The sequence below is a fragment of the Biomphalaria glabrata genome, chromosome 3 (assembly GCF_947242115.1).
Source record: "Biomphalaria glabrata chromosome 3, xgBioGlab47.1, whole genome shotgun sequence".
In the NCBI taxonomy this organism is placed as follows: Eukaryota; Metazoa; Mollusca; class Gastropoda; family Planorbidae; genus Biomphalaria; species Biomphalaria glabrata.
In genome coordinates this window covers 32,974,158-32,999,736 of record NC_074713.1, presented here as the reverse complement: position 1 = coordinate 32,999,736, position 25,579 = coordinate 32,974,158, and the positions used below count along the sequence as shown (strand labels likewise).

The window sequence follows — 25,579 nt, the reverse complement described above, 5'->3', positions numbered from 1 at the left end:
TTTTTGTCTAATTGTGTAACTCAATTTATTGACTGACATTCAATATGAATTTGAAATGAAGACATCAAGAAAACTTGCTGACTGTTGTGTAAATCAATTTATTGACTGACATTCAATCAAGACAACTTGCTGACTGTTGTGTAAATCAATTTATTGACTGACATTCAATCAAGACAACTTGCTGACTGTTGTGTTGCAATGAAGACATCAAGACAACTTGCTGACTGTTGTGTAAGTCAAGAGATAGCCCCCAGTTCCACTCATGTTGATCACTGGATGGGTTTGATTTGGTAACACCTGAAGAGAAGAGCAAGTCTAAAAAGTTATATAGATCAGTATTCATTGAGTGAAACAGGTTATATAAATCAGTATTCATTGAGTGAAACAGGTTATATAAATCAGTATTCATTGAGTGAAACAAGTTATATAGATCAGTATTCATTGAGTGAAACAGGTTATATAGATCAGTATTCATTGAGTGAAACAGGTTATATAGATCAGTATTCATTGAGTGAAACAGGTTATATAGATCAGTATCCATTGAGTGAAACAGGTTATATAGATCAGTATCCATTGAGTGAAACAGGTTATATAGATCAGTATTCAATTAGTGCTAAAAATCTAATGGCACAACATGACCACATTATTATTATTATTATAGCTTTTATATAGCGCTACTTTCATGCTTATAGCATGCTCAGAGCGCTTTTGGTCCAATCTCATTTGTGGACCAGTGGGGGGGAGGGGGTATCTAGGAATTGGTTTTCCGTGCTGCCTTTAGGCGCTCAGTAAACACAACTCTGCCCGAGTCGGGTGTCGAACCTCGAGCCCCCTTCTAGGTAGCCAAGCCAAGTTCAAGCGCACTTGGCCTCTCGACCACACTTCCCACCACATAGGTGATGTCAGCAATCTCCTGGGGTTATCCTACAACATTTGGCTGGAGAGCTAGGAAGGTCAATTTAAACCAGAATGTCATTAAAGCTTGGACAAAATAGGATGAGAATTTCAAATGAACTTCAAGTGTGTCATTTAATAGCAAACAATCATAATCAAATTTCGAGTGAGGGCTTGAGAGGTTCAAATCCTCTTTACAAAAGCCCTGAACAGAAACACTGCTGAGAATTTGTGGTTTTCCAGACCTGTTGAGATTGAGATCAGCAAGTCAGGGGGAGGTCAGCAAATCCGGGTCAGTCAAACAGAATATGAGACACAGTTTCATCTTTTTCACTGCGGGGGGGGGGGGGGGGGGGGGGGGGGGGGCACTATGAGTAGAAAGTTTGGCCTTGGCTGTGTGAACTTATGAGCCAAGGGGACACTAGGAGCAGCCACAGGGAAATATGACTTTCTGGGACTTGTCCCAGCACTCAAACCACTTTTCCATTTCTCTAGGTGGTGTTAGCCTTCCCTGGTGGGCCAGCAATGGTGTTGCCAGTCACATGAATGTAACTCAGAACCCAGTGCATTCTAGCCACAGCATTGGTGTGCTTACCTGGTAGTCTCTGCACCAAGTTTCTGAGAACTTCAACTGACAACCAACTTGCTGCTCTTTGATCCAAGTGTAACATTCAACTAGAGGCTACAAGAAAAAAATACAAAATTCATTGGACTAGTTTGGCAATACAAGTCTATTATTATTACTAAGTCTAGTTAAATCAATTAAACTGTTATATTAAGTCTAGTTATATCAATTAAAGTGTCACACAATAATTGGATCAACACAAGTGTTATACTAAAAGTCCAGTGCCAAGACAAAACATACCTCTATATACTGACAGTAAACAACAACACAGCGAGATGGTGGCAGGAATTGAATTAGTTTCTTCACTACTGGTAGAGGATTGTATTTACATGCAATGATCAAACTGGAAGCAACATTTAGAAACTGTTACAAACAAATAATTCATTAGGACCTAAGGTGTGAGTGTAGTGGAGAATCTCTTAGGCCATAAGGTGTGAGTGTAGTGGAGAATCTTCTAGGCCATAAGGTTTGTTTTGTTTTGTTTTTTGATTTGAGGCACATCAGCACAATTTAGGCCATGTCGTGCCTGCAGTCCCTTAAGGATCCCTCTCTCTCTAAACAACAAGGGCCAGATTCTATACAGTCATATCATTAAAATCAAGGTCTATTCACAGTTAAAATAGTAAAGGTAGTAAAAATTTAAATATTTGGTAAAAATCTAATGTAAATAGTGCATGTTCACAAATTCATAAATCAGATCTTCGTAGATAGCCCCACTTCCCGGATAAAGCCCAGTACCTTCCCAGGGTCGACATTATCAAATAGTGTATTTAAATTAGTGGCTCTAAAATATTTCGACCTGACATCCTGGTATCTGGGGCAATCAACGAGGATATGTTCCACGGTGAGGCAAGAGTCACAGTACTCACAAAGTGGGGGCTCCTCTCTCTTCAGTACAAAAGAGTGCGTGGTGTAGGTGTGGCCAATCCTAAGTCTGGACATGGTCGTGCTACCGCGCCTTGTCAGATCCTTAGATGTGGGCCGCCACCTGACATCCGCCACAGTCTGCCTGAGTTTACTGTGAGTCTCAGCCTCCCATCGGTTCTGCCACTCTCAATAGGTGGCAGAGGCAATACTTTGTCTCAGGTCCGAGTAGGGAATTTGGGTTCCTGACACAGCATGATTTAGGGCTCTCTTTGCTTCTCTGTCTGCGGCTTCGTTTCCCTCAATGCCAACATGGGAGGGGACCCAGATGAAGGTGACATCCCTACGGTCGGCTGTTATTTGGTCCAACAGCTTCAGGCTCTTATGTACCAATGGGATGTCAGTCTTCATCCGCCCCAAAGCTTGCAATGCAGATTTGGAGTCGGAGCAGATTATAAATTTCCTCCTTTCTGATGCTTTAACGGCCATAAGTGCAAGCGATATTGCATGCAATTCGGCCGTAAAGATGGAGCAGCCATCGGGGAGTCTACGGGAGATTGTTTTGTTCCGAAAGGAGCAGGCACACGCGACCTTTCCATCCATTTTGGATCCGTTTGTGTAGATGGTGCCACAATCTCCGTAGCTCTCCTGCAGTTCCCTAAAGTGGACTTGTAGTATGCTTGGGTCTGTATTTTCTTTTTTGAAATTAAGGAGGGATAAATTTAATTTGGGTTTATTCATTAGCCAAGGAGGATTCTGAGGGGTTTCTATTTTAGAGATTTGGTCAATGGGTGGGGTTAAATTTTGGATGGGTTCTCTCATTTGGAGGCCCAACGGCTGTATGACGTTAGGCCTTCGATTGTATAATTCTACCTCTGTGGGGTTAAATATGGAGTCGAAAGCAGGGTTCGTGGGTTTGGATTTTAGCTTGACTATATACTGCATTGCAAGCTTTTTCATTCTTATATCCATGGGGAGTTCTCCAGCCTCCACATGGAGACTTGGGATAGGTGATGTACGAAACGCGCCGAGACAGAGACGCAGGGCAGCATTTTGTATTGGTTCCAGTATTTTTAGGTACGACTTCCTTGCTGCTCCATATATTATGGATCCGTAGTCTAACTTGGATCGAATTAGACTCCGATAAAGCAGCAGCAAGGTATCTCTGTCAGCTCCCCAGTCCGTATGGCTGAGTACTCTAAGTATGTTTAATGACTTTTGGCATTTCTTCTTAAGTTCCTTAATGTGGGGGAGAAAATTAAATTTGGAATCTAAGGTGAGGCCTAAAAATTTTGTAGTTTTCACGACAGGGATCTTCTTTTTGTGTATAAATAGTTCAGGGTCTGGGTGGAGTCCCCTTAGATTACAAAAATGCATACTAACTGTTTTGGAGTCTGAAAATTTGAAACCATTATCGTTTGCCCAACCCTGAATTTTGTTTAAACATAACTGTAATTTTCTTTCTAAGGTGTTCATGTTTTTCCCATAAGTAAAAATGACAAAGTCATCAACATACAAAGAGCACTCTATGCCAGGGGACAGCGCATTTATGATGCTATTTATTTTAATGTTGAACAGGGTGACTGACAGAATGCTGCCCTGGGGTACACCCATTTCCTGGTCATGAGTGTCAGAAGCGGAGTTGCCCACTTGAACCTGAAATTTTCGATCTTTCAGGAACTCCTCCACAAAACGGGGGAGGTGTCCCTTAAGCCCCATAAGCGCCAGGTCACGTAGAATGCCATGTTTCCAGGTTGTGTCATAGGCCTTTTCTATATCGAAGAATACAGCTACTAGATGTTCTCTTCTGAGTAATGCATTTCTAATATAAGCTTCCAGCCTTACCAGGTGGTCAGTTGTTGTCCACCCCTGCCGGAATCCGCACTGGTAGTTGGAGATCACTTTATTCCTTTCCAGGTACCAGACCAGCCTACTGTTAATCATTCTTTCCATGGTTTTGCAGATGCAGCTTGTTAGTGCTATTGGTCGATAGTTAGCTGGGTCAGAGCCGTCTCTTCCCGGTTTAGGTATCGGTATAACTGTGGCTTTCCTCCAGCTGTTTGGGAAAGCGCCTGTTTGCCACACACAGTTATAGACCCCTAGCAGGACTGCCAATGAGGGTTCGGGAAGGTGCTTGAGGAACTGGTAATGGATTTCGTCTTCTCCAGGCGCTGTGTCATGTGACTTGTCCAGCGATTCCCTCAGTTCCTCAAGCGAGAACGGTTTGTTGTAGTCTTCATTGTTCTCTGACCTGAAATAAATGGGGTGTCTTTCCTCCCTGGTTTTGACTTTTTGGAACTCTGGCGTGTAGTGTGCAGTGGATGATTTTTCTGCTATTGAGGATGCAAGGCAGTCAGCTATTTCTCTGGGGGACGTGACAGTTCGTCCTTGGTTTTTCAAATGCCCTATTGCATTTGATTCTTTCCCTTTGATTCGCCTTACTGCCTTCCAAACCGCTCTAGCAGAAGTTTTGGCATCCAGACTGCCGACAAAACTTCTCCAGGAATTCCTTTTGGCTAACCGTATGGTTTGTCTAGCCTTTGCTCTAGCTATCATGAATAGCTTTAGGTTTTCCTGGGAAGGATTCTTTATAAATGCAGCCAGTCATTTTTTCCTATCGCCAATAGCACTTTTGCAAGCTGTATCAAACCATGGTTTGCTAGGCCGTTTTGGATTTGCAGAGGTTAGGGGTATAACTTTCCTGGCTATACTTAGTAGCTTGCTAGCAAAGGTATCAGCTGGGTTCTGTTCATGGAGGATATTTTCTGATATCCTCGGAGCATCTTTTTTGGAATTGTTCCCAATCGGCCTTATTCAGTTTCCACCGCTGAGGTCGTCCCAATGAAGGGAGATTGTTAGTAATGATGATTGGGAAGTGATCACTTCTCCGAAGATAATTGCTAACTGACCATTTAAAATCGTCCAGAAGTCCGGGAACGCATACGGTGAGGTCAATGCATGTGAGTGATCCAGTTCCTGGGTGCAAGTAGGTCGGTGATGCATCATTAAGTATGCATAAATCATATTGGAGGAAGATATCCTCCAGCATACGACCTCTTGTGTCGGTATTGTTGGATCCCCACATGGTGTTATGGGCATTGAAATCCCCAAGGATTGAATAAGGCCGGGGGAGTTGTTTCAATAGGTCCTCCATGTCTGTTCGGTTTAATGGAGCGCCTGGTGGTAGATACAGGCTGCAGCAAGTGATAACCTTGTGAAGGGTTATCCTAGCTGCTACGGCCTGTAGTGTGGTCTGTAGTTCTACCCTCTCATGGGGGATGCTATCCTTCACAAGGATACAGACTCCACCTGATGCTCTCTCTGCATCTTCAACATTCTTGCTATAAGCACGGTAGCTTTGGAAGCTGATGCAATCTTTCAGAAATGTTTCCTGTAAGCAGACAGCTACAGGAGTCTCAGAGTCCATCAGTAGCTGCATTTCCTCGTAATTGGCCTTGAGGCCTCTACAATTCCACTGTACAATTCTGGAATCCATGGCTTATTCTAGATGACCTACTTGGAGCTATTTGGCCTTGGGAGGCCCCCGGAGGGGTTTCCCTTTATTCCAGTGACCTTGGTATTTTTATTCTTGGGTTTGGATGGAGAGGAGGACAACCCCCTTTTGGGGGAAGTCTTTCTCTCTGGAGAGGGGAGATCCCTCTGGTTAGAGCGGAGGTCATTTCCTCCTCTCTCGCCTCGGGCATCCTCTCCGCTTTGATTTCTCCCCTTAGGGAGTTGGTCAACCTCTAATTTGGTAGAGGTTGGGGTGTCTGGCTGGGTTCTCTGAGGAGAACCTGTGTCAGACATGATGTCTCCGGGTTCTCCCGGAGTATTGGTTTTGACATGCTGCTCAATCTCCATGCTCTCATTAGCGAGCACAGAGAACCTGTTCTTTAGCATGACAACAGGGCTTTCTTGTTTCTTCAGAGTTGTGTTCTTTGGCAATGTTTTCTTCTGAGTTGGAGGAGGAGGAGGGGGTGGTGGGGTCAATGTGTCCGTCTGTGTGGCTATGGATCTTCCTATCTTAGCAACAGCCTGGATGTAGGTCTTTGTCAAGCCGAATTGGCCCTTGGGTAGGGCCAGTACAGCCGATTTCGCCTGGCTGAAGGTACATCCATTTCTTGCCTTGTACTCCTGACCCTCTCCAGCACATCTAGCACACACAGTGTTCCTCTTGCTGACTGCCGCGCCGTGTCCATAACCCTGGCACTTGAAGCACCTCATGGGGTTAGGTATGTAGGGCCTCACTGGAACTCGTAGGTATCCTGCCTTCACATACTCTGGCGGTGTCCTAGTTCCGAATGTGAGGATAATAGATAATATGGCAGTTTTGACCTTCTCACCATCCCTGCGCCTGGTAATGTGCCGGGCATGGGTGACTCCTTCAATGCCCTCCACTATTTCCTTCTCGGAACATTCCAGTAGGTCCCTAGAGCTGATTACACCTCTGCTGGTGTTCAGACTCTCTGCATCTTAAAAGCCCATCAGAGTGTGTCTTGCCATCTACTTCTACAAGAAGTTCCATTGATTTGTGTAGCTTAGACACACTCTTGGGCTCTCCCACTACTGACTTGAGTCCCTTATAGATAAGGAAAGGGCTCAGCTTTGTCAGACTTTTCCCCTCCTCTGTGCACCTGACCACCAAAAATGATGGCCAGGTAGTACAGCTTTTTGTGGCCTCCTCCTTTTTTGCCTCAATACGGCGTCTCTTGCCCAGACTTAAATCTGGGGCAAGTAGTTTGTTGGGGTTTTTTTTGTCCATATATATTCTTGTTAATTCGGCACCTGTGCTCCCCACCTGCCATCAAGTCCAACAAGGGGACGGGCCATTCGGAAGTCCAGAATGATCCCGCCAGGGCTACATAGGTGCTATACTCAGTCAGCTGCTGCATCGGACATGTGTCCGATACAGCAGCTCCCTGATTGACCCTCGAGCTGGTAGCTCGGCATGACCAGCCGATTGACCCAGAGCGGGCCATCTGGGCCTCAGGTCTAGGGGAACTTGGAGTATTGTGTTGTGGTGGTTTATCCTCAGATAGCCACCACTCAAACACCAGGATCTCTTTATCCCCCCTTACCCGTCGCAGTCCACGGCAAACGGACTGGTCTAGGACGTAGTGAGATATTTAGAGATAAGGAGACAGAGTGATGATCAATGAAGGCAGACTGAGGAAAAGAGGAGGCAGACACAATGATAGAAAAGAAGTAGGGCACTTTTGAGCTCCAAAAGTGCTAAGGAAAGAGGAGCGCAGTTTAACGTCATGTCTCGGGACGGTGGGTTTTTTTTTGTCCATATATATTCTTGTTAATTCGGCACCTGTGCTCCCCACCCGCCATCGAGTCCAACAAGGGGACGGGCCATTCGGAAGTCCAGAATGAGCCCACCAGGGCTACACAGGTGCTATACTCAGTCAGCTGCTGCATCGAACATGTGTCCGATACAGCAGCTCCCTGATTGACCCTACAGCCACCGCCCTCCAGCATAGTGGTAGCTCGGCATGACCAGCCGATTGACCCAGAGCGGGCCATCTGGGCCTCAGGTCTAGGGGAACTTGGAAGCAAAGTATTGTGTTGTGGTGGTTTATCCTCAGATAGCCACCACTCAAACCCCAGGATCTCTTTATCCCCCCTTACCCGTCGCAGTCCACAGCAAACGGACTGGTCTAGGACGTAGTGAGATATTTAGAGTGTAGTGGAGAATCTCTTAGAGTGAATTAGGTAGTGAAAATGTTGAACCAACCATTGGAAATCTGCACCTTTGTTTCAAAGGACTACAAATCTGTTGTATTTGAATTGTCATTGTAATTCTATTTTGTGTACAGATAAATTCAATAGTATTCATAGATAAGAACAAAAATAGAGATGACTTTTCATTTCAAAGTAAACACTTCAAGCCAATTTCCTTGAGAGGCAACAAGATGAAATAAAAATGTTCTCTTCCAGATGAGATTTCAATACATCTCACTTAATTGCTAACAAGAATCTAACAGTCAGAATGATTCTATGTCTCATGACAGCTGGAACTAGTGTAAGGGTAGAACATTCACCATGCCAATGAGTTCCTGCCTGACCACTCAATGGCAAGAAAAAAAAAGGTAAATAAAAGCAGAAAAAAATAAAATGTATATAGGTATGTTATTGTGTTTTGCAAAATGTTCAGTAACACCATGTAGGTATGTCCACACGAATATCATATTTTACTCTCCAGCCCCTTTTGGCTCGCAAGATATCAAAAGGTATATCCGGTGCAATCCTAGTTCATTGTACTCTTTATCACCGCAGACACTTCTGACAGATTCCAATGTGACAGACCTGCATGTGACACTCACCTGTCTAACTTTTTATTTTGTATTAATGCAGCAGCAGCTTCTTGCCTCTTTTGTTTTTCTTCTCTTTTCACTTCTCTTTTTTTCTTTTCTGCCTCTTTCTCCTCCGTCTGTGGACACAAACAAATGAAATATTAAATTCTGTGGAATAAAAAAAAAAAACTGAATATTATATAAAATTAAGACTAACCATTATGTCAGACTTTTCTGCTTCGTTGACATCATCAGTCCTATCTGGTAACATTTCTATTGCTGGTAATTCTGTTCTAGAATATGACACGAGTGTGTCTCCGGGTATTTCTGTGCTACTATTTATGTTCAATGACTTGTGTTGAGTACCATCTGTCTCTACTTTCAAGCAGGTTATTGGCACAGAATAGAAATGGTCTAACTGATCTTTAGTCAAGTTGAAATAGTTCATGACTTGTCTGAGAAATACAAAAATTGAATTTAGTAGTGCTGATAGAAACATTGGTGCAGTATAACTGAGTTGTTTATTTTCTGCATGTGTCTATTGTGTCAGAAGTCAGTGTGTGTGCATAGTGCTTGAACAATCAGTCATGTGACAGGTATTTGTGCTCATTTACTGGTTCTAACTCTATATGGTTGTGAAAGTTGGACACTGAATGTTGAGGTTGTGAAAGTTGGACACTGAATGTTGAGGCTGTGAAAGTTGGACACTGAATGTTGAGGTTGTGAAAGTTGGACACTGAATGTTGAGGCTGTGAAAGTTGGACACTGAATGTTGAGGTTGTGAAAGTTGGACACTGAATGTTGAGGTTGTGAAAGTTGGACACTGAATGTTGAGGTTGTGAAAGTTGGACACTGAATGTTGAGGTTGTGAAAGTTGGACACTGAATGTGGAGGTTGTGAAAGTTGGACACTGAATGTTGAGGTTGTGAAAGTTGGACACTGAATTTTGAGGCTGAAAGAAGAATTCTCAGCTTTTGAGAGTAAATGCTATAGAAAAATGCAGGGTACCAGCAAAAAATACTGTGATGAGACAAGAGCTGATCTGGTTTAGTCCTAGTGTAAGACATGACTCACTGTCTTCAGTCATCCTTCAAGGTAGAGTGGAGGGAGCAAAAAGAAAAGGTCCAAAGAAAATCTGGCTGGACATTGTAAAAGAATGGACTGGCCTCTCTCTTGATATCCTGCCAAAACAGCTGCTGGGAGAAATGGAGTGACTTGGTTACATGAATAGTCACAGCACCCCAAATGGACTGCAAGAGGAAGTAAATACAGGTGTTGAGTCTCCATTTAGAAAGCCGCCAATGTCACCAATTCAAAGCAAAAGTACCAATGGTCCTGGTGGACACAACTTAAGACCAAAAATGAACAGCATGTTTATGGTCCTGAGAGACACAGGAGCGACCACAATCGGAGGGAAGAGACTACATGTGCACCCTCACCAGTTGACCGGTAAGGAAGTCCAGTGTATGACATTTGGAGGAACAATTGAAGAATATCCCACAGCGGTCATTGACATAGATACGCCATTTTTATCTGGGAAGGTTGAAGCATGTGTGTTGGAGAGGCCTGCAGCTGACTTGATTCTAGGAAACGTGACTGGCATAACTGAGCCTACCATCACAGATATATACAAGTGGCAAAGGTCAGCAATGTCAGAAGTTACAAATGCGGTAACAAGATCTCAATCTGGTGTAATAGATAACAAGGGACAACCGATACTACATAGTCAGAACGAACAGCCAGAATCAGAATTAACATCCAGTTATGCATTGAAACAAAAGGAGGACCAATCATTGGTTAAGCTTTTTGAATTGGCGAAGCATCCTACTAGTAAATTTAAAGTGAACAAAGACTGTGTGTGGAAACACAAACTTAAAATCGGCCCTCGAAGTGGTCCACCCAGGCAGGCTTCAATATTTTCAGAAAGAACATCCAAATGAAATTATATCAAAGACAAATGAGAGATAACAATGGAGAAATAAGGTTGACAGATCTTGTGTAGTGCCCCAACGGTGCAGCAGATCAAAGGATAGGTGCAAGTGAATGCACAGTAAGATGTAAACCTGGCCTAACTAGTTCCCCTTTCAGATTTTTAGATTTTTCGCTTTCAGGAAAAAAAAAAGTAGCCGTTGCATCAGAACTTTGAATGGTCTAAAATATTGTGATGTCTGATTTTCAATATCTTTTCTAGTTTACGAGATCTAAACGGGACAGACGGACAGACATTTCGCACAAAACTAATAGCGTCTTTTCCCCTTTCGTGGGCCGCTACAAATGGGCTTCTGATGAGACAAGATAACAAAGCTAAACTACAGCTAGTCGTTCCTGCTGCCGACAGAAACTGAATTTTAGATATAGGTCATGACTCAACTTTTGCGGGTCATATGGGGACAGCACGAACAAGACAAAGAATTCTAAATAACTTTTCCTGGCCAGGAATATTTAAAGATGTGAAAAAATATTGTTCAGCGTGCAGCACTTGTGCCAGTTGTTAGACACCTTGTTTATAGTATTAGTTATTTAGCGACGCACCATAGAAGACGTATATTGAACGGGACTCGTGACGTTTGGGATATTTTGGGCTAGAGACTGGAAAATCAGTTAGCGATAGAATTCTCTAGGGCAAAGACGTATTTAGTTGACATAGACTTTTACTTTGGCCTTTTATTGGAATAAATATAGTATGAACTGTTCATCAGTGTTGACCACATCTCTTTACTCGTTAAATCGATCGTCTTGTTTATTCTGTATTGTTGATCAACTACACTGAATACACCCGAACAATAAAACTCAAACGCTTGCAGAGTAATTAATAGAAATTCAAGTCATCTAGAGTTGACCTCAAGACAGTCTGAACAAGTACATCACACAGTACAACGCCCAGAGATCGTTATACAAAAGCCCCATTATAGGTCACAGATCTGCAAGATAGACCATTTCAGAAAGTGGCGTAGACATTGTGGGTCCCATAAACCCTATGTCTAAAAGAGGATACAGATACATCCTTACGATGGTTGACCTATGCACGCGTTGGCCAGAAGCCGTGCCATTAAAGACAATAACTGCAGAAAATGTAGCTCATGAATTGTTCAACATTTTATCTCGCTTAGGATTCCCTGAAGAAATTCTAAGTGACCAAGGGACTCAGTTTACGTCCGAGTTAACACATCAGTTTCTGAAACAGTTAGGGATTCGTCAAACCTTCACAACGCCTTACAGGCCCCAAAGCAATGCGGTTTGCGAGAGGTGGAATGGGACTTTGAAATGATTATTAGGCAAAGTAGTACTAGACAGACCAGCAGACTTGGACATGTACATCCCAGCAGTTCTCTTTGCTTATCGAGAAGTTCCACAAGAAAGTACAGGATTTTCACCTTTCGAATTATTGTATGGAGCAAACCCGAAAGGTCCACTTAGTTTGCTGAAAGATTTGTTGACAAAAGAAAATCTTGATAATGAATCTAGAACAAGCTATCAACATGTCGTCAAGCTCAGAGAGAAAGTGGTAACAACATGTCAACTTGCAAAGCAAGCATTAGAATCACAGTTAGCACGACACAGAACCATTGTTAACAGAAATAAAACTCTTAAGAAAACTTCAAGGAGGAAGCCTTGTGTATATACTACTTCCAAGGAAAGACAGTAAACTGATTGTTCAGTGGCAAGGACCATTTCAAGTAGTCAAGAAAATAACTGCAGTAGATTACCAAATCAATATGAGAGGAAAACTAAAAACATTTCACATCAACATGTTAAGAGAGTTTGGTGGAAAGTCACAGGAAAGTAATGCTAACACTGATGAAGTAGTAAGTTCCAGTTGTGCGATAGTTAATGAACCAGAGAAGGACGAAAATGAATTGACTGGTTCATTACTATCTGTATTAACTTTAAAGCAATCAGAAACTTGGACAGATTGCAAAATTGAAGAATCACTATCAGTAGAGCAAACGAAGCAAGTGAAAGAAGTACTGGCTAGATATGATGATATCTTGACGGATGTACCAGGGAGAACTGCAGCAATTAAACACGACATCATTCTCAAAGACTCAGAACCAGCGAAACAGAAACCGTATCCAGTACCTTTAGGGTATATGAAGGAAGTGGAGGAAGAGATTCAATAGATGCTGAAGTTAGATATTATATCACCAACAGAGTCACCATACACGGCACATATGGTGGTGGTTAGAAAAAAATCAGGCACAGTAAGAATATGTGTTGACTACAGGAAGCTTAACAAAGTTACTGTGCTTGATTCGGAACCATTACCCTATCCTGAAGACTTGTTACCTCAAATGGCAGACGCAACATTTTTTACAAAGCTAGACCTGACCCGTGGGTATTGGCAGATACCTTTGGTAGATAAAGCTAAACCACTTACAGCGTTTAGTAGTCCTTTTGGTTTATTCCAATTTAATGTCATGAGTTTTGGGCTTGTCAACGCACCAGCAACATTCAGCAGAATGATGAGAAAGGTGTTGTCTAATCTACCCCATGTACTGTGCTACCTAGACGACATCTGCATTCATGACATTACTTGGTCAGATCACCTACAACATCTAGAAATGGTTCTAGATACATTAAGGAGAAATGGTTTAACCGTGAGACCATCTAAAGTGGAGATTGGTTGCAAGAACATTTCATTTCTAGGATATGTAATTGGAGGACACTCTCTGAAACCACAACCTGAACTGCGACAACGGATTATGAATCTTTGTCAGCCAACAGCCAAGAGACAGGTCCGTAGTTTATTGGGACTCTGCAACTTCTATCGAAGGTTTATAGCAGATTTTGCAGAGATGACTGAGCCACTCACAAACCTGACCAGAAAGGGAGCACCCAACGTGATCAGATGGTCACATGACTGTGAAGTATCGCTGCAGAAGATAAAGAAGGCATTTGCTGAGGAGCCGATCCTGCGTCTACCTGACTGTCAGAAGGAATTCATACTAGCTACTGATGCATCTGCTGTTGCTATCAGGGGATGCCTAGCACAGGAATCACAAGGCATTCTACATCCCGTTATGTACGTCAGTAGAAAGTTGTCTTCAGCAGAACAACGATGCAGCACCGTAGAAAGAGAGTGCTTGGCAGTTGTTTGGGCAGTAACCAAGTTGGCCAGATACCTGTTGGGCAGAACATTCGTACTCCGCACAGATCATGTACCATTATGCTGTTTAAACACACGTAAGTCAGTGAATTCCAGGGTAACTCGCTGGGCCCTGATGCTTCAGGACTTTCAGTTCGAAGTGCAGCATATTCCAGGTAAAGGAAACGTCGTAGCGGACATTCTGTCACGCTTATCATAGATATAAGCCTACGTGGCTTCTTACAAGCATGTGTTGCTTGGTCAAAGACTTTGTGTCTTCAACAGTTTAGACTTTTGTGCATGATGGTAGACTTTCTGTCTACAATTAAGACTTTGTGTCTTCATCTTTTAAGACTGTGTGTCTTCATCTTTTAAGACTGTGTGTCTTCATCTTCTAAGACTGTGTGTCTTAACTATAGACTGCAGTCTGTGTGCCTACATTAAAGTCTGTGTGACTACATTAAAGTCTGTGTGACTATGTTCAAGTTGTTTGGATACATAAACGACTGTGTGGCTTACCCAGAGCCTTTGTGGCCTATCGAACGAACATTTTGTTGTATTGTGGTGTAATGTTTGATACTTGTTTTAATCGTGTTTTTTATGTATCTTTGTAAAAATTGATTATAATTTTAGGAGGGGCGAGATGTCACGGATGAATGTGTGTATGTATGTATAATCTATTTTTACAATCTGCGCGAATGACCGGAAGTGTGTTTTGTTGTCAGACAAAGACCAGCTTGTGTGTGTGATATGCAGTAAAGCTGATTAAAGTTTACGTGTTTGATCTAGTGGTTAATTGTTTCATTTCGTTAACTAGAAGTGAACCAGGGACACCTAGACCTATCGAGACCTAAGGTAGATTCTATCGAACTATAATTATAAATAGAATAGGAAAGCTGTGACATTTACATTTTGTATTATGTCAGAATGTTTACATTCATTATAATGTCAGAATGTTTACATTTAGATATAATGTCAGAATGTTTACATTTAGATATAATATCAGAATTTTTAGATTTAGATATAATGTCAGAATGTTTACATTTAGATATAATATCAGAATTTTTACATTTATATATAATATTAGAAAGTGTACATTTAGATATAATGTCAGAATGTTTACATTTAGATATAATGTCAGAATGTTTACATTAAGATAGCAGATATGTTAAAAATGTGTTTACAACTAACCTACATAGAGTATCACTTGTATTGGGAACAATGTGAATCACTTTACCATGACCTGAAATGTTCAAAGACAAACTCTGGATATAGTTTGGAAGTTCCTTCATTGCATAGTTGACTAACAGTAAATTTAAAATCTATAGAGGTGTTCATGTTCATTACATACCTCCAAGTCTCTCCAAGACACAAGCCAGCACTAGTCCCTGGCAAGTCTCTACAACCGCAACATTACTACCATACATAACATTACTAAAGTTCAATATCTGAGATACAGTATCAGGGCGTAAGAAGCTGTAAAAATGTTTTTAAACATTGAACCAAGAGCACAAAACATTTTTTTTCAATGTTTTCAAAATATATTTTCAAAATTTACTTGAAGCATTATTATAAAATCTACTTTAAAAATATTTTTTAGTCTACTCAAAACATGGAAGAGCGGTGGCTAAGTGGTAAAATGCTTGGATTCAGAACTAAGGGGTCCCGGGTTCAAATCCTTGTGAAGACTAGGGCACCTCTGAGTCCACCCAGCTCTAATGAGTACCTGACATAAGTTGGGGAAAAGTAAAGGTGATTGGTCATTGTGCTGGCCACATGACACCCTCACTAACTGTGGGCCACAGAAACAGATGACCTTGACATCATTTGTTCCAAAGATTGCAAGGTCTGAAAAGGGAGAGACTTTAATAACTCAAAACATTTTTTTTTTTCATTCACTCAAAAACTATTTTGAAAGTCTACTTGAAACGCTGGAGCTCTACAAACTCTAATCAAAGATCTCTCATGAGACCGGTTCCTCAGAGAAGTGATCCAGTAAAAAAGATCTATATTAAAATGTTTTTATCTTAAAATCAGTATCAATTTACTAGATCATATAGTTTTTTCTGTTTTCTATCTTTTCTTAAAATTGACTTTCTTGCTTTTATGGCCAGAACTATTGGAACACTTTGGTCATGTGCTGATAGGACAAGGTTACTTTAACATGACCTACAATTCTAGTTTATTTACTTCTATACAATGGGAAGGAAAACTTTACCAAATTTTTGCAGGTTCTTTGCTAAATATCTCCATGACAAGTCTTGCTGTAGGTCTCAAGACAGTAAACATCTGTAAATGTCTGGATGTGGAGAGAAGTTTGAATTTAGTTTTAAAATCTAAATAAATCAACTCACTCATTAAAATGACATAATCCAAAGTGTTAAAGTCTTTAATAGGATTTCAGCCCTACAACCATGTTGAATTCAACAGACCATTTCTTCAATCTTATCAACATTGAAACACATCTTGCAAATAACTTATCAATGCTCTCTTCTAATCCTGGGGGTGTTAGAGATAGTTGTACCACATAGTCTAGGGTCTGATTCTAATAGTAATTAAGTACATTATTTTGTCTAGAGTCTGACTCTAATAGTAATTAAGTACAATATTTGATCTAGAGTATGATTCTAATAGTAATTAAGTACATTATTTTGTCTAGAGTCTGACTCTAATAGTAATTAAGTACAATATTTGATCTAGAGTATGATTCTAATAGTAATTAAGTACATTATTTTGTCTAGAGTCTGACTCTAATAGTAATTAAGTACAATATTTGATCTAGAGTATGATTCTAATAGTAATTAAGTACATTATTTTGTCTAGAGTCTGACTCTAATAGTAATTAAGTACAATATTTGATCTAGGGTCTGATTCTAATAGTGATTAAGTACACTATTTGATCTAGAGTCTGACTCTAATAGTAATTAAGTACAATATTTGATCTAGAGTATGATTCTAATAGTAATTAAGTACATTATTTTGTCTAGAGTCTGACTCTAATAGTGATTAAGTACACTATTTGATCTAGAGTATGATTCTAATAGTAATTAAGTACATTATTTTGTCTAGAGTCTGACTCTAATAGTAATTAAGTACATTATTTGATCTAGAGTCTGATTCTAATAGTGATTAAGTACACTATTTGATCTAGAGGCTGATTCTAATAGTGATTAAGTACACTATTTGATCTAGTGTATGATTCTAATAGTAATTAAGTACACTATTTGATCTAGAGTCTGATTCTAATAGTGATTAAGTACACAATTTGGTGAACTGCTATATTATTGACACAACAAAGTTCAAATGAAGTAAAGGAGCAACAAAGAACAGATTTATTGGCAATAAATTTATCACAAAAATATATCTCAAGAATTAATGTATTGAAGATAGAGAATGCATTTTGTATGAAATGAGTTACTAGGAAAATGCAAATATCTAGTAACAGAAAAAAATCTAAACAAAAGTTTGAAGTAATCTAAAACAATAAGGAGTCCAATGGATCAACAACAACAACAAAAAAGAATTCTAAGTCAAGTTTGAATGAAGAAAAACTCCTACTATGTGATTAAATAATTTTTTTCCAAAGTATTTTGATTTCCAAAGTAGAGTGCTAGATAAATCAATGTAAACTCATTTTTTTTACACTGACACTAGTCACTTCTTGAAGTCTTGCTAGCAGAAACTAACTAGTCACTAGCTTACTTCTTGATCTAAGTCTTGCTAGCAGAAACTAACTAGTCACTAGCTTACTTCTTGATCTAAGTCTTGCTAGCAGAAACTAACTGGTCACTACCTTACTTCAATTTTGTAACTGAAGATGAAGTGACTTTGTTATTTAAAAGAGTAGACGTAACAAAAGCTTCTGGACCAGACAAAATTAGTGGCAAGCTGATCAAGCTATGTGCGGAACAAATCTCTTTTATCTTCTGTCACATCTTTAACCACTTGTTGCAAACGTGCGTAATTCCACACATCTGGAAAACTTCAGAGATCATACCAGTGCCAAAGAAACCAAAAATAGATTGCTTAAATGATTTCCGCCCAGTAGCACTAACACCTACTGTTATGAAATGTTTTGAAAAATATATGCTTAAACAACTTGTAGCAAAAGTCAATAACAGTCTAGACCCTCACCAATTTGCATACAAAGCAGCTAGAGGAACTGAGGATGCCATTCTATTGCTTTTGGACCAGCTTTATAAGCATCTTGATATACCAAAAACATATGCACGAGTCCTCTTTGTAGATTTCTCCTTGGCTTTCAATACCATACAGCCACATCTAATGATAAAAAAACTGAATAACTTAAAATGTAAGCCCTTACTTTCAAGCATGGGTTCTAAACTTTTTAATCCAACGCCCCCTGTATGGAAGTCAACAACACCAAATCGTCAACTTGAGTACTATGTATGGGGGCTCCACAAGGTTGTGTACGTTCTCCTGTACTGTACACTCTTTACACTAATGACATAAGAAGCATCTATGACTCAGTTAAACTCATTAAATTCGCTGATGATACTGTCATAGTCGGTCTTATTTCAGGAGACGAAACTCTGTATCGAAACTCGATAGAAGAGTTTACAAACTGGTGCACCGACAACTATCTAGAACTGAATGTAACAAAAACTAAAGAACTTATAATAGATTTTAGAAAGAAAAAACAAACTATATGTGAACTGCAAATAAACATTACATCTATAGAACAAGTAAAGGCATATAAATATCTAGGCGTTATCATCAAAAACAAGCTTTCATGGGAAGATTACCTTGGAACTCTGACAAAGAAAACAGCCCAGTGACTCTTTTTTCTATACAAACTCAATAGCTTTAAACTAAACAAGAAGATCCTTGAGACTTTTTACGGTGGGACTATACAAAATCTGCTAACATACGGAATAACTTGTTGGCAAGGCAACGCCTCATCTTAACTGTTGTGACGTCTAGAAAACATCATAAAAAAAGCATCAAAAATTACACTCACAACATTACCACATTTAAAGGAACTTTTTGAACAAAAGTGCCTATGAAAAATCGAAAAAATCTTGGAAGACAACGGCCACCCGCTCCATCAGAACTACGTAAGGTCATCGCGAAGTGGGCGACTGCTGTCAATCAAAACAAGAACGGAGCGGTACAAAAACTCGTTCGTACCTCAGTCGGTCAGACTCTATCTCCGCCACTCATTGATCAGGGAACATGAAATGCACCAAGATACCTGTGTGTAGTCGCTGAATGAACTCTTTATGCTGTGTCTGTTGTATTTATGTGTATTTTTCTGTTGTGTTGTCTTTATATGAGAAAAGAGTCCTTGTTCTCACAACAAATTTTCGTAAGGATCAATAAAGCAGTCTTAGTCTTAGTCTTAAAGTCTTGCTAGCAGAAACTAACTAGCCACTAGCTTACTTCTTCTTCTTCTTCTTGAGATATTTAGCTTGAGAGAAACTCGTCTTGCTATCAAATGTTTCACTGTTTTCAACCAGCTCTTCTATAATTTTCTAGAAAATGAAATTGTTGTAGGCAAGAGTTCAAATGCAGAGTTATGTTCAAGTCAAACATTTAAAACTTATTTCCCTTCAGCCATTTGGCTGTTCAAGACATTATTGTAAAAAGATATGAATTGAAATGTTTAATTCTATGTCTTTGCTATTCCTTTGGTTCTTTATGCTGATGCCAAAATATTTGGAAAAGACGCAAGAATGTCATTCAATTTGTCATGTAGATTATATACAAATGTGTTCAACATAAAATGAAATAGTTTGGAACATAAGCACTTAAAATAACTTTCTTTAAATCATTTTTTGAGTTTTAAATTGTAACATACATCATTAAAAAAAAAGTCATTCAATTTATTTAGTCTGCTTTTTAAGATATTAATTATCTTAATAATTGCATATATAATTAAAGTGATATTTTTATATAATTTTAATACTAGTATTCACACAAAAAATGTGTACCTTTCTAAAAGTATAAAGACATTTAAACAGATCAAAACATTTGTACAGTAATGACATACATTGTTTGATAGAAAATTGAAAACATTTATAAAATAAATAGTTCCCTCTCTTTATTCAGTATCACATTCTAAAGTACAAACTATCACATTCTAAAGTACAAACTATCACATTCTAAAGTACAAACTATCACATTCTAAAGTACAAACTATCACATTCTAAAGTACAAACTATCACATTCTAAAGTACAAACTAACACATTCTAAAGTACAAACTATCACATTCTAAAGTACAAACTATCACATTCTAAAGTACAAACTATCACATTCTAAAGTACAAACTATCACATTCTAAAGTACAAACCTCTCCAGAAAGTCCATCACTTTTCATTTTTTGTATATCCTCTAATCTCATTTTTTGATTACTTTCTGAGTCTAATAGATTGCGATTGTCTGCCCCTGGCTCTGACGCTGCAAATGTAGTTTAAAACAGAATGTTCAAAGTCTCTCAAAACTTACTTTTGTTCTATCCAAGAAAAAAAAAGCCCTAATATTTTTTATTTTAAGACCATAGTAATTTTAATACAAATAGGAACAGGAACATTTTCTGTTGCATCATTTAATGCAAATATTCAATCTCAGAGTCACAAAAAAGTACTAAAATACACATTATCAACTGACCAACTTGTTCTAGTTCTAGAACTTTTGTTTCTGATAGTTTCACAAGGTTTCCTCTATCCACTTTAAAAGTTGAACCAAATTGCTGACCTATTAAGTCATTGACAGTGAACTTGACCTTTTCAAAATAAGCCTGCCTGAAATTGTAAAATATGCACATTAGTAACATCTGACTATAGTACATAAAATAAACATACACAACAAAATATTATAAGTTCTTTCTGAAACATTTTAATTGTGACAGATATATAAATAATTATAGATTTAAACTATATTTAATGATAGATATAATTTTAGTTAGAAGGCATATTCATTAATGCTTTTGGAAGTTTTATTTGTAAATTATGTAACCAATAATCCACATTTATGAAAAGATGGCATCAAATTCTTGAGATGAAAAAAAAAATTATATTGACAAATAGTGTCTTTTTCTCTATCTTCAATACATTAATTTTTGAGATATATATATATATATATATACCTTGAGTTTTAGTATTAACTGAAATAAACGACGCCCAAAAAAAATGAAGAAACTGCAAACTCCAACTGAAAACATTACTACTAGTCAGGAGAGCATGCTAAAGTCGTTATTTTTGTCAAAAGCATGTCGCTGTGATCCGGGAATTAGTGCAGAACCTCAAAGATATATTGGCCACAAGAAAAAATGCCAGACGAAAAAATATAAGACTGTATTAACACACAAGAAAAAGCTTTGGAAGGAAAATAATTCTTCCTTGGACAGGATTTTATTTAAAAAGTATCGGCTAGATCATTCAGCATACCTCTGACAGTAAAAATATCTACATGCTAGTGAACTAAAGTTGATTAAAAATTACTTGCTATCAATGATGACAAATTTATGACTCAGTAATTTGGCAATTTTTTTCCAATGGACAAAGGTGGAAAAAATTGATTTTGATAAAATTATTGATACAAGAAAGCACATGTACAGTTTTCATTTGCATCATCTTTTTGCAATTTTTTTTTTTTTTTTGCTAATGAGCCATACTGGACAATGAATAGACATTATTTTGGAAATAAAATTTTAAGTAGATGATTGATAATTTTGTTTGTAAGGCTAGATCTAGATCTATACTATAGTTCTAATATAGCTACAGGAACCATGGGCATCAAACAAAGTATGGGAGAGAACATCTGGCATGCAAGTGACATGAACGAGCCAGCAGTCTTCTCTGTGTAAGAAAAGCATAGATGCTGTGCATATTGGCCCGTTTCAGAATGTTCTGGTTGGTCGTTGTGCTGGCCAAATGACACCCTCGTTAACTGTTGTGTATTTATGTTCTTGTGTGTTGTGAACTGGATCTGTTCTTATGTGTCAAAATGTCTTGGTGTCCAGGTCAGCTTGTGTGTGTGTGTGTACTGTGTTATCATGAACTGTTTTGTCATTCTTGTTCAATAAAGCCTAGGATCAAGACATGTCTTCTTGTAGTGTTTCATTAGGTTTTACTACATTAACCATGGGCCACAGAAACATCATCTGCCCCATAGATCGCAAGGTCTGAAAGGGGAAACATTACTTTAAAACTCAAGGTAGGTTTAAAAATACAAAGACTGCAGAGCAATAACAATCCACCTACTTCAGATCTATTTCAGATCTAGTAGAAGTTTCATTTGTACTAGTTAATTTGTCCAGAGTTTCAATAATTCTTTAAAATAGCGCTCACCAGATTTCAACCAAGCGCTTAAGCCACAGGCTAGAAGCAGTGAATTCTCCCAAACATTAAAATATGTTGGTGATTTTGGGCTTTGTCTGATAAGTATTTCAAGATGTGTGGTACAATGGTCAGGGAAAAACTCTGTGTGGTTCAAGTTGCTCTTCCCAACAGAGATACTGACCTTACACTCTTTGACTTTAGATTTATTTATGTATTATGGTACTAAACATTTAACTATTTTTTTAGACGAATGGACAAGGATTTTAAAGATAGTTTCTGTTTTATCTAGGTCAAACCAATACATAGCTCTCTATAAATATTCAATCATAAAAATGGTGTCAACTAGGCTTAGGGGTGTGCGAAATAGTATTTTACTATAAATATAACATATATTATATTTATATATATATTTATAATATATATTTATATATATATATTAATATATATATAGTTAATATACAGATCTAGAATCTAGACCAGTCTAGACTACTCTACTCTAGACTAGACTTTATTTTATAGATCTATTTATTTTTATAAAGTAAGTAATAAAGACTATTAGATACTATACTGTAACTAGACTATACTATAGATAGTGGTATTAATTAGTATGATATAGATATGTGAAAATCCGTAGGACCGGCAGTAAAAAAAAGGCGTCAAATTTTGAGTTCCGTTTTTCTTACTTTCAGTTCATAGGCCCTTGATTGAAATCGATAATGATTTTAAATCCATTGAAATTGTTGCTAAAATGGGTGAATATGGATACATTTTATGTTGAGGAACATTTTTTTCATGTGGACTTTAAAAAAAAAAGTTTATTTTCTTACTTTTTTAAAACTTGAAAGTATACGTATTTTTATTTTTACTGATACTCATTTCAGGTTACGTTTTAGAACTTGATTTTTTTTTGTGCTAATAGAATATATATCTGGCCATATTTCTGCCAAGTTTAATCACGATACTTTGATCACTTTAATTGTTATCGATTATAATGTTGATGCATAAATTTGCACTGCTCCCTATGGGATTTTAAATTTTTTTATTTTTTTGAAAACTAAACTATTTTAAGAATAAAATCTTGCACAGGCTAGTAGATATATATATATAACAATTATGTATAGGTCTAAATAGATTTTAAAGAGTTTTTATGATCGCTTCTATTTTTTTTTTTATTTTAAAGCGCATTTGAAAAAAATTGTTTCAGGCGATTTTGATCCCACTTTTTCTCCCATCACAACACCGCCATTTTGTCCACACCCCTTCAGACATTTCTTGTAGCTCTAGACCTAATAATTTGTTTATTTTATCAATTTTTACATTCTAAACAAGTGAAGTTCATAATTATAAATGAAATCAGATTTGTGAGCTACATCTAGAAATTTACTTATAATACTAGATCTACTATTTAATTTCTTATTTAATAAGTAGATCTATCGTCTACGCAACTCAATTCCAACTTTTTAACATTTTGAGCGGGGGGTGGGGGAGGGGGGTCTCGCGGGCTGAGCCAGCTAGACGCTCTCATCTTCATTGTTCCATGTCAACCAATGTTAGGTCAAAATGCCACAAAAAAAATCATAACTTTCTAACTGTTTAACCATTATATTTATATCATTTTTTATTTAAATGCTCGGAAAATTTTATATTTAATAAATTAGACAGAAAATTCTTCACGCCCCCAAAAAAACGGGGTTCTGTGAGATGTTTTTAGTTTTTAAAAACGCAACGTCACAAGGGTGCTGGCTAAATTTAGATCTAGACCTATATAACCGATAAACTCTCTAGTCTAGATCTAGACCTATCAAATCGCATTTATTGTTACGCTTCACAGCTAGATGAAGTCTCCACGTTGATTTATAATCAGTCATTGTTTATAAATAATATTCTAGATCTAAACCTCTATTTCTACTTGAAGAAAATTAAATTTTGTTCTTCAGCTTGTTGCAGTAGTTCCAATCACAAAGATAAAATCAGCAAGTATGCTGATACAGAAATTAGTGTCTCTTTTCATTTGTTTCCAAGAGATGAAGTTTTAAAGGGAAAATGGGAAAAATGTATTCGCCTGAAGAGCAAATATTTTACAAAGGCATTAGCTGATTCCTGTTTATGCTCAAACCATTTTGAGAGAAGCTGTTTCAGCAACTTCATTGCTGTGGAAATGGGATTTGAAAAAAATTGAAGTTAATACCAGGTGCAGTACCAACAATACATTGGATTTTCAGGCCAAAGAATTCAATTAATGATACTACTGAGACATTTTAAACAACTGAAGTTCATAAATATAAATGAATAAGATTTGTGAGCTAGAAATTTACTACAAATACTAGATCTACTATTAAATTTCTTATTTAATAAGTAGATCTATCGTCTACGAAACTCAATTCCAACTTTTTAACTTTTGACCTTGGGGGTGTGTCTCGCCAGCTGAGCCAGCGTCAAGCTCTCTCATCACTTTTTCCATGTCAACCAATGTTAGGTCAAAACGGCACAAAAAAATCATAATTTTCTTACTGTCAAACATACAGTCATAATTTATACACCATTAGAAATTTATTTTAAAGTATTTTAATGATGTACTAACGAAAAAAAATTTTATCAAAGATAATTTTTTTTTTCGCCTCCCTATCTATAGGATTTGAGTGCACACTTGTGACGTCACACAGAAATTCAGTGAAAATCTGACTGTTTTGGATGCGCAGAAAAATTATGTCACAAAAACATCAATTACTAAGTTATTCTTGCAAATAAAAAAAAAAAGAATAATGTATTCATTATCTATAAATCAAAACACATATTATAACAAAAATTGTCAAAACCATCAGAGTTTCCCTTTAACACCAAGTCAAAAGAAAAAATAGCATTGCTTTGAAAACACAGAAGTAATGTAAATTCTTGGTATTTTTTAAGACACTATCTTGGGATTTCTTTGGAACATAAACAATAACAAAATAGTAACAAAGATGGCTGCCCCTTGAACTCCTGCAGAATTACCGATAATTTTTTTATTTCACATCCCTATAACTATAAGACTAAGAGATATAAAATATAATACTATATGATAATGATATTATTAGATCTAGATTCTAGATCTAGAAAACTTAAGTCTTAATATAAGTGTATAACTATATAAATATATTTTAATATAAATTGTATTTATTTATTAATAGTTATACCGATCAGGCTTGATCTGAAATACCCTGCATGTACCATCACGTTTGAAAATAACGTGGTCACCATCAGCAATTATATTATTTGCCATTGGCATTGATTGATTGTTATTGTTTTAATTTATTAGATATCTAGCTAATTAGATAGAGTAATTTTAGTTTATAGTGGATTTTATTCAATACTGCATCAAATCTATTTAAGAGTGGGTAGACAAGATAAAGATCTAGATCTATAGATCTAGAATAAGATTATAGACTCTAAGTCTCTTGATCTAGAGTGACTAGTCACTTGAGTCTAGATCTAGATTAAATTCCAGGAAGTAAACAAAACACGAGCATG

The 25,579-nt window shown here is 37.7% G+C and overlaps 1 protein-coding gene across 1 annotated transcript; it reads right to left on the bottom strand.

Moving 5' to 3' along the window:
- Positions 1–78: 78 nt before the first annotated feature.
- On the bottom strand, positions 79–25,561 carry LOC106072439 (tRNA (adenine(58)-N(1))-methyltransferase non-catalytic subunit TRM6-like). The gene is made up of 12 exons (XM_056024604.1): positions 25,246–25,561; positions 20,400–20,533; positions 20,083–20,189; positions 19,172–19,263; positions 15,987–16,067; positions 15,120–15,244; positions 14,960–15,011; positions 8,900–9,137; positions 8,713–8,819; positions 1,760–1,862; positions 1,490–1,576; positions 79–297 (listed from the first exon to the last, which is right to left on the bottom strand). Exons 1-12 carry the CDS (start codon positions 25,335–25,337, stop codon positions 208–210), a joined length of 1,308 nt encoding a protein of 435 aa, XP_055880579.1. The 5' UTR covers positions 25,338–25,561; the 3' UTR covers positions 79–207.
- Between the last annotated feature and the right edge of the window lie 18 nt (positions 25,562–25,579).

What these genes read in the sequence shown, in the direction of transcription:
- LOC106072439 (XM_056024604.1), bottom strand. Translation starts at nt 25,337, where the DNA reads ATGCCAATGGCAAATAATATAATTGCTGATGGTGACCACGTTATTTTC. An exon ending in ACAAGTGATACTCTATGTAG is followed by an intron (nt 9,138 to 14,959) that starts GTTAGTTGTAAA and finishes TGTATTTCTCAG; the next exon opens with ACAAGTCATGAACTATTTCA. An exon ending in TTTACTGTCAGTATATAGAG is followed by an intron (nt 1,577 to 1,759) that starts GTATGTTTTGTC and finishes TTTTTCTTGTAG; the next exon opens with CCTCTAGTTGAATGTTACAC.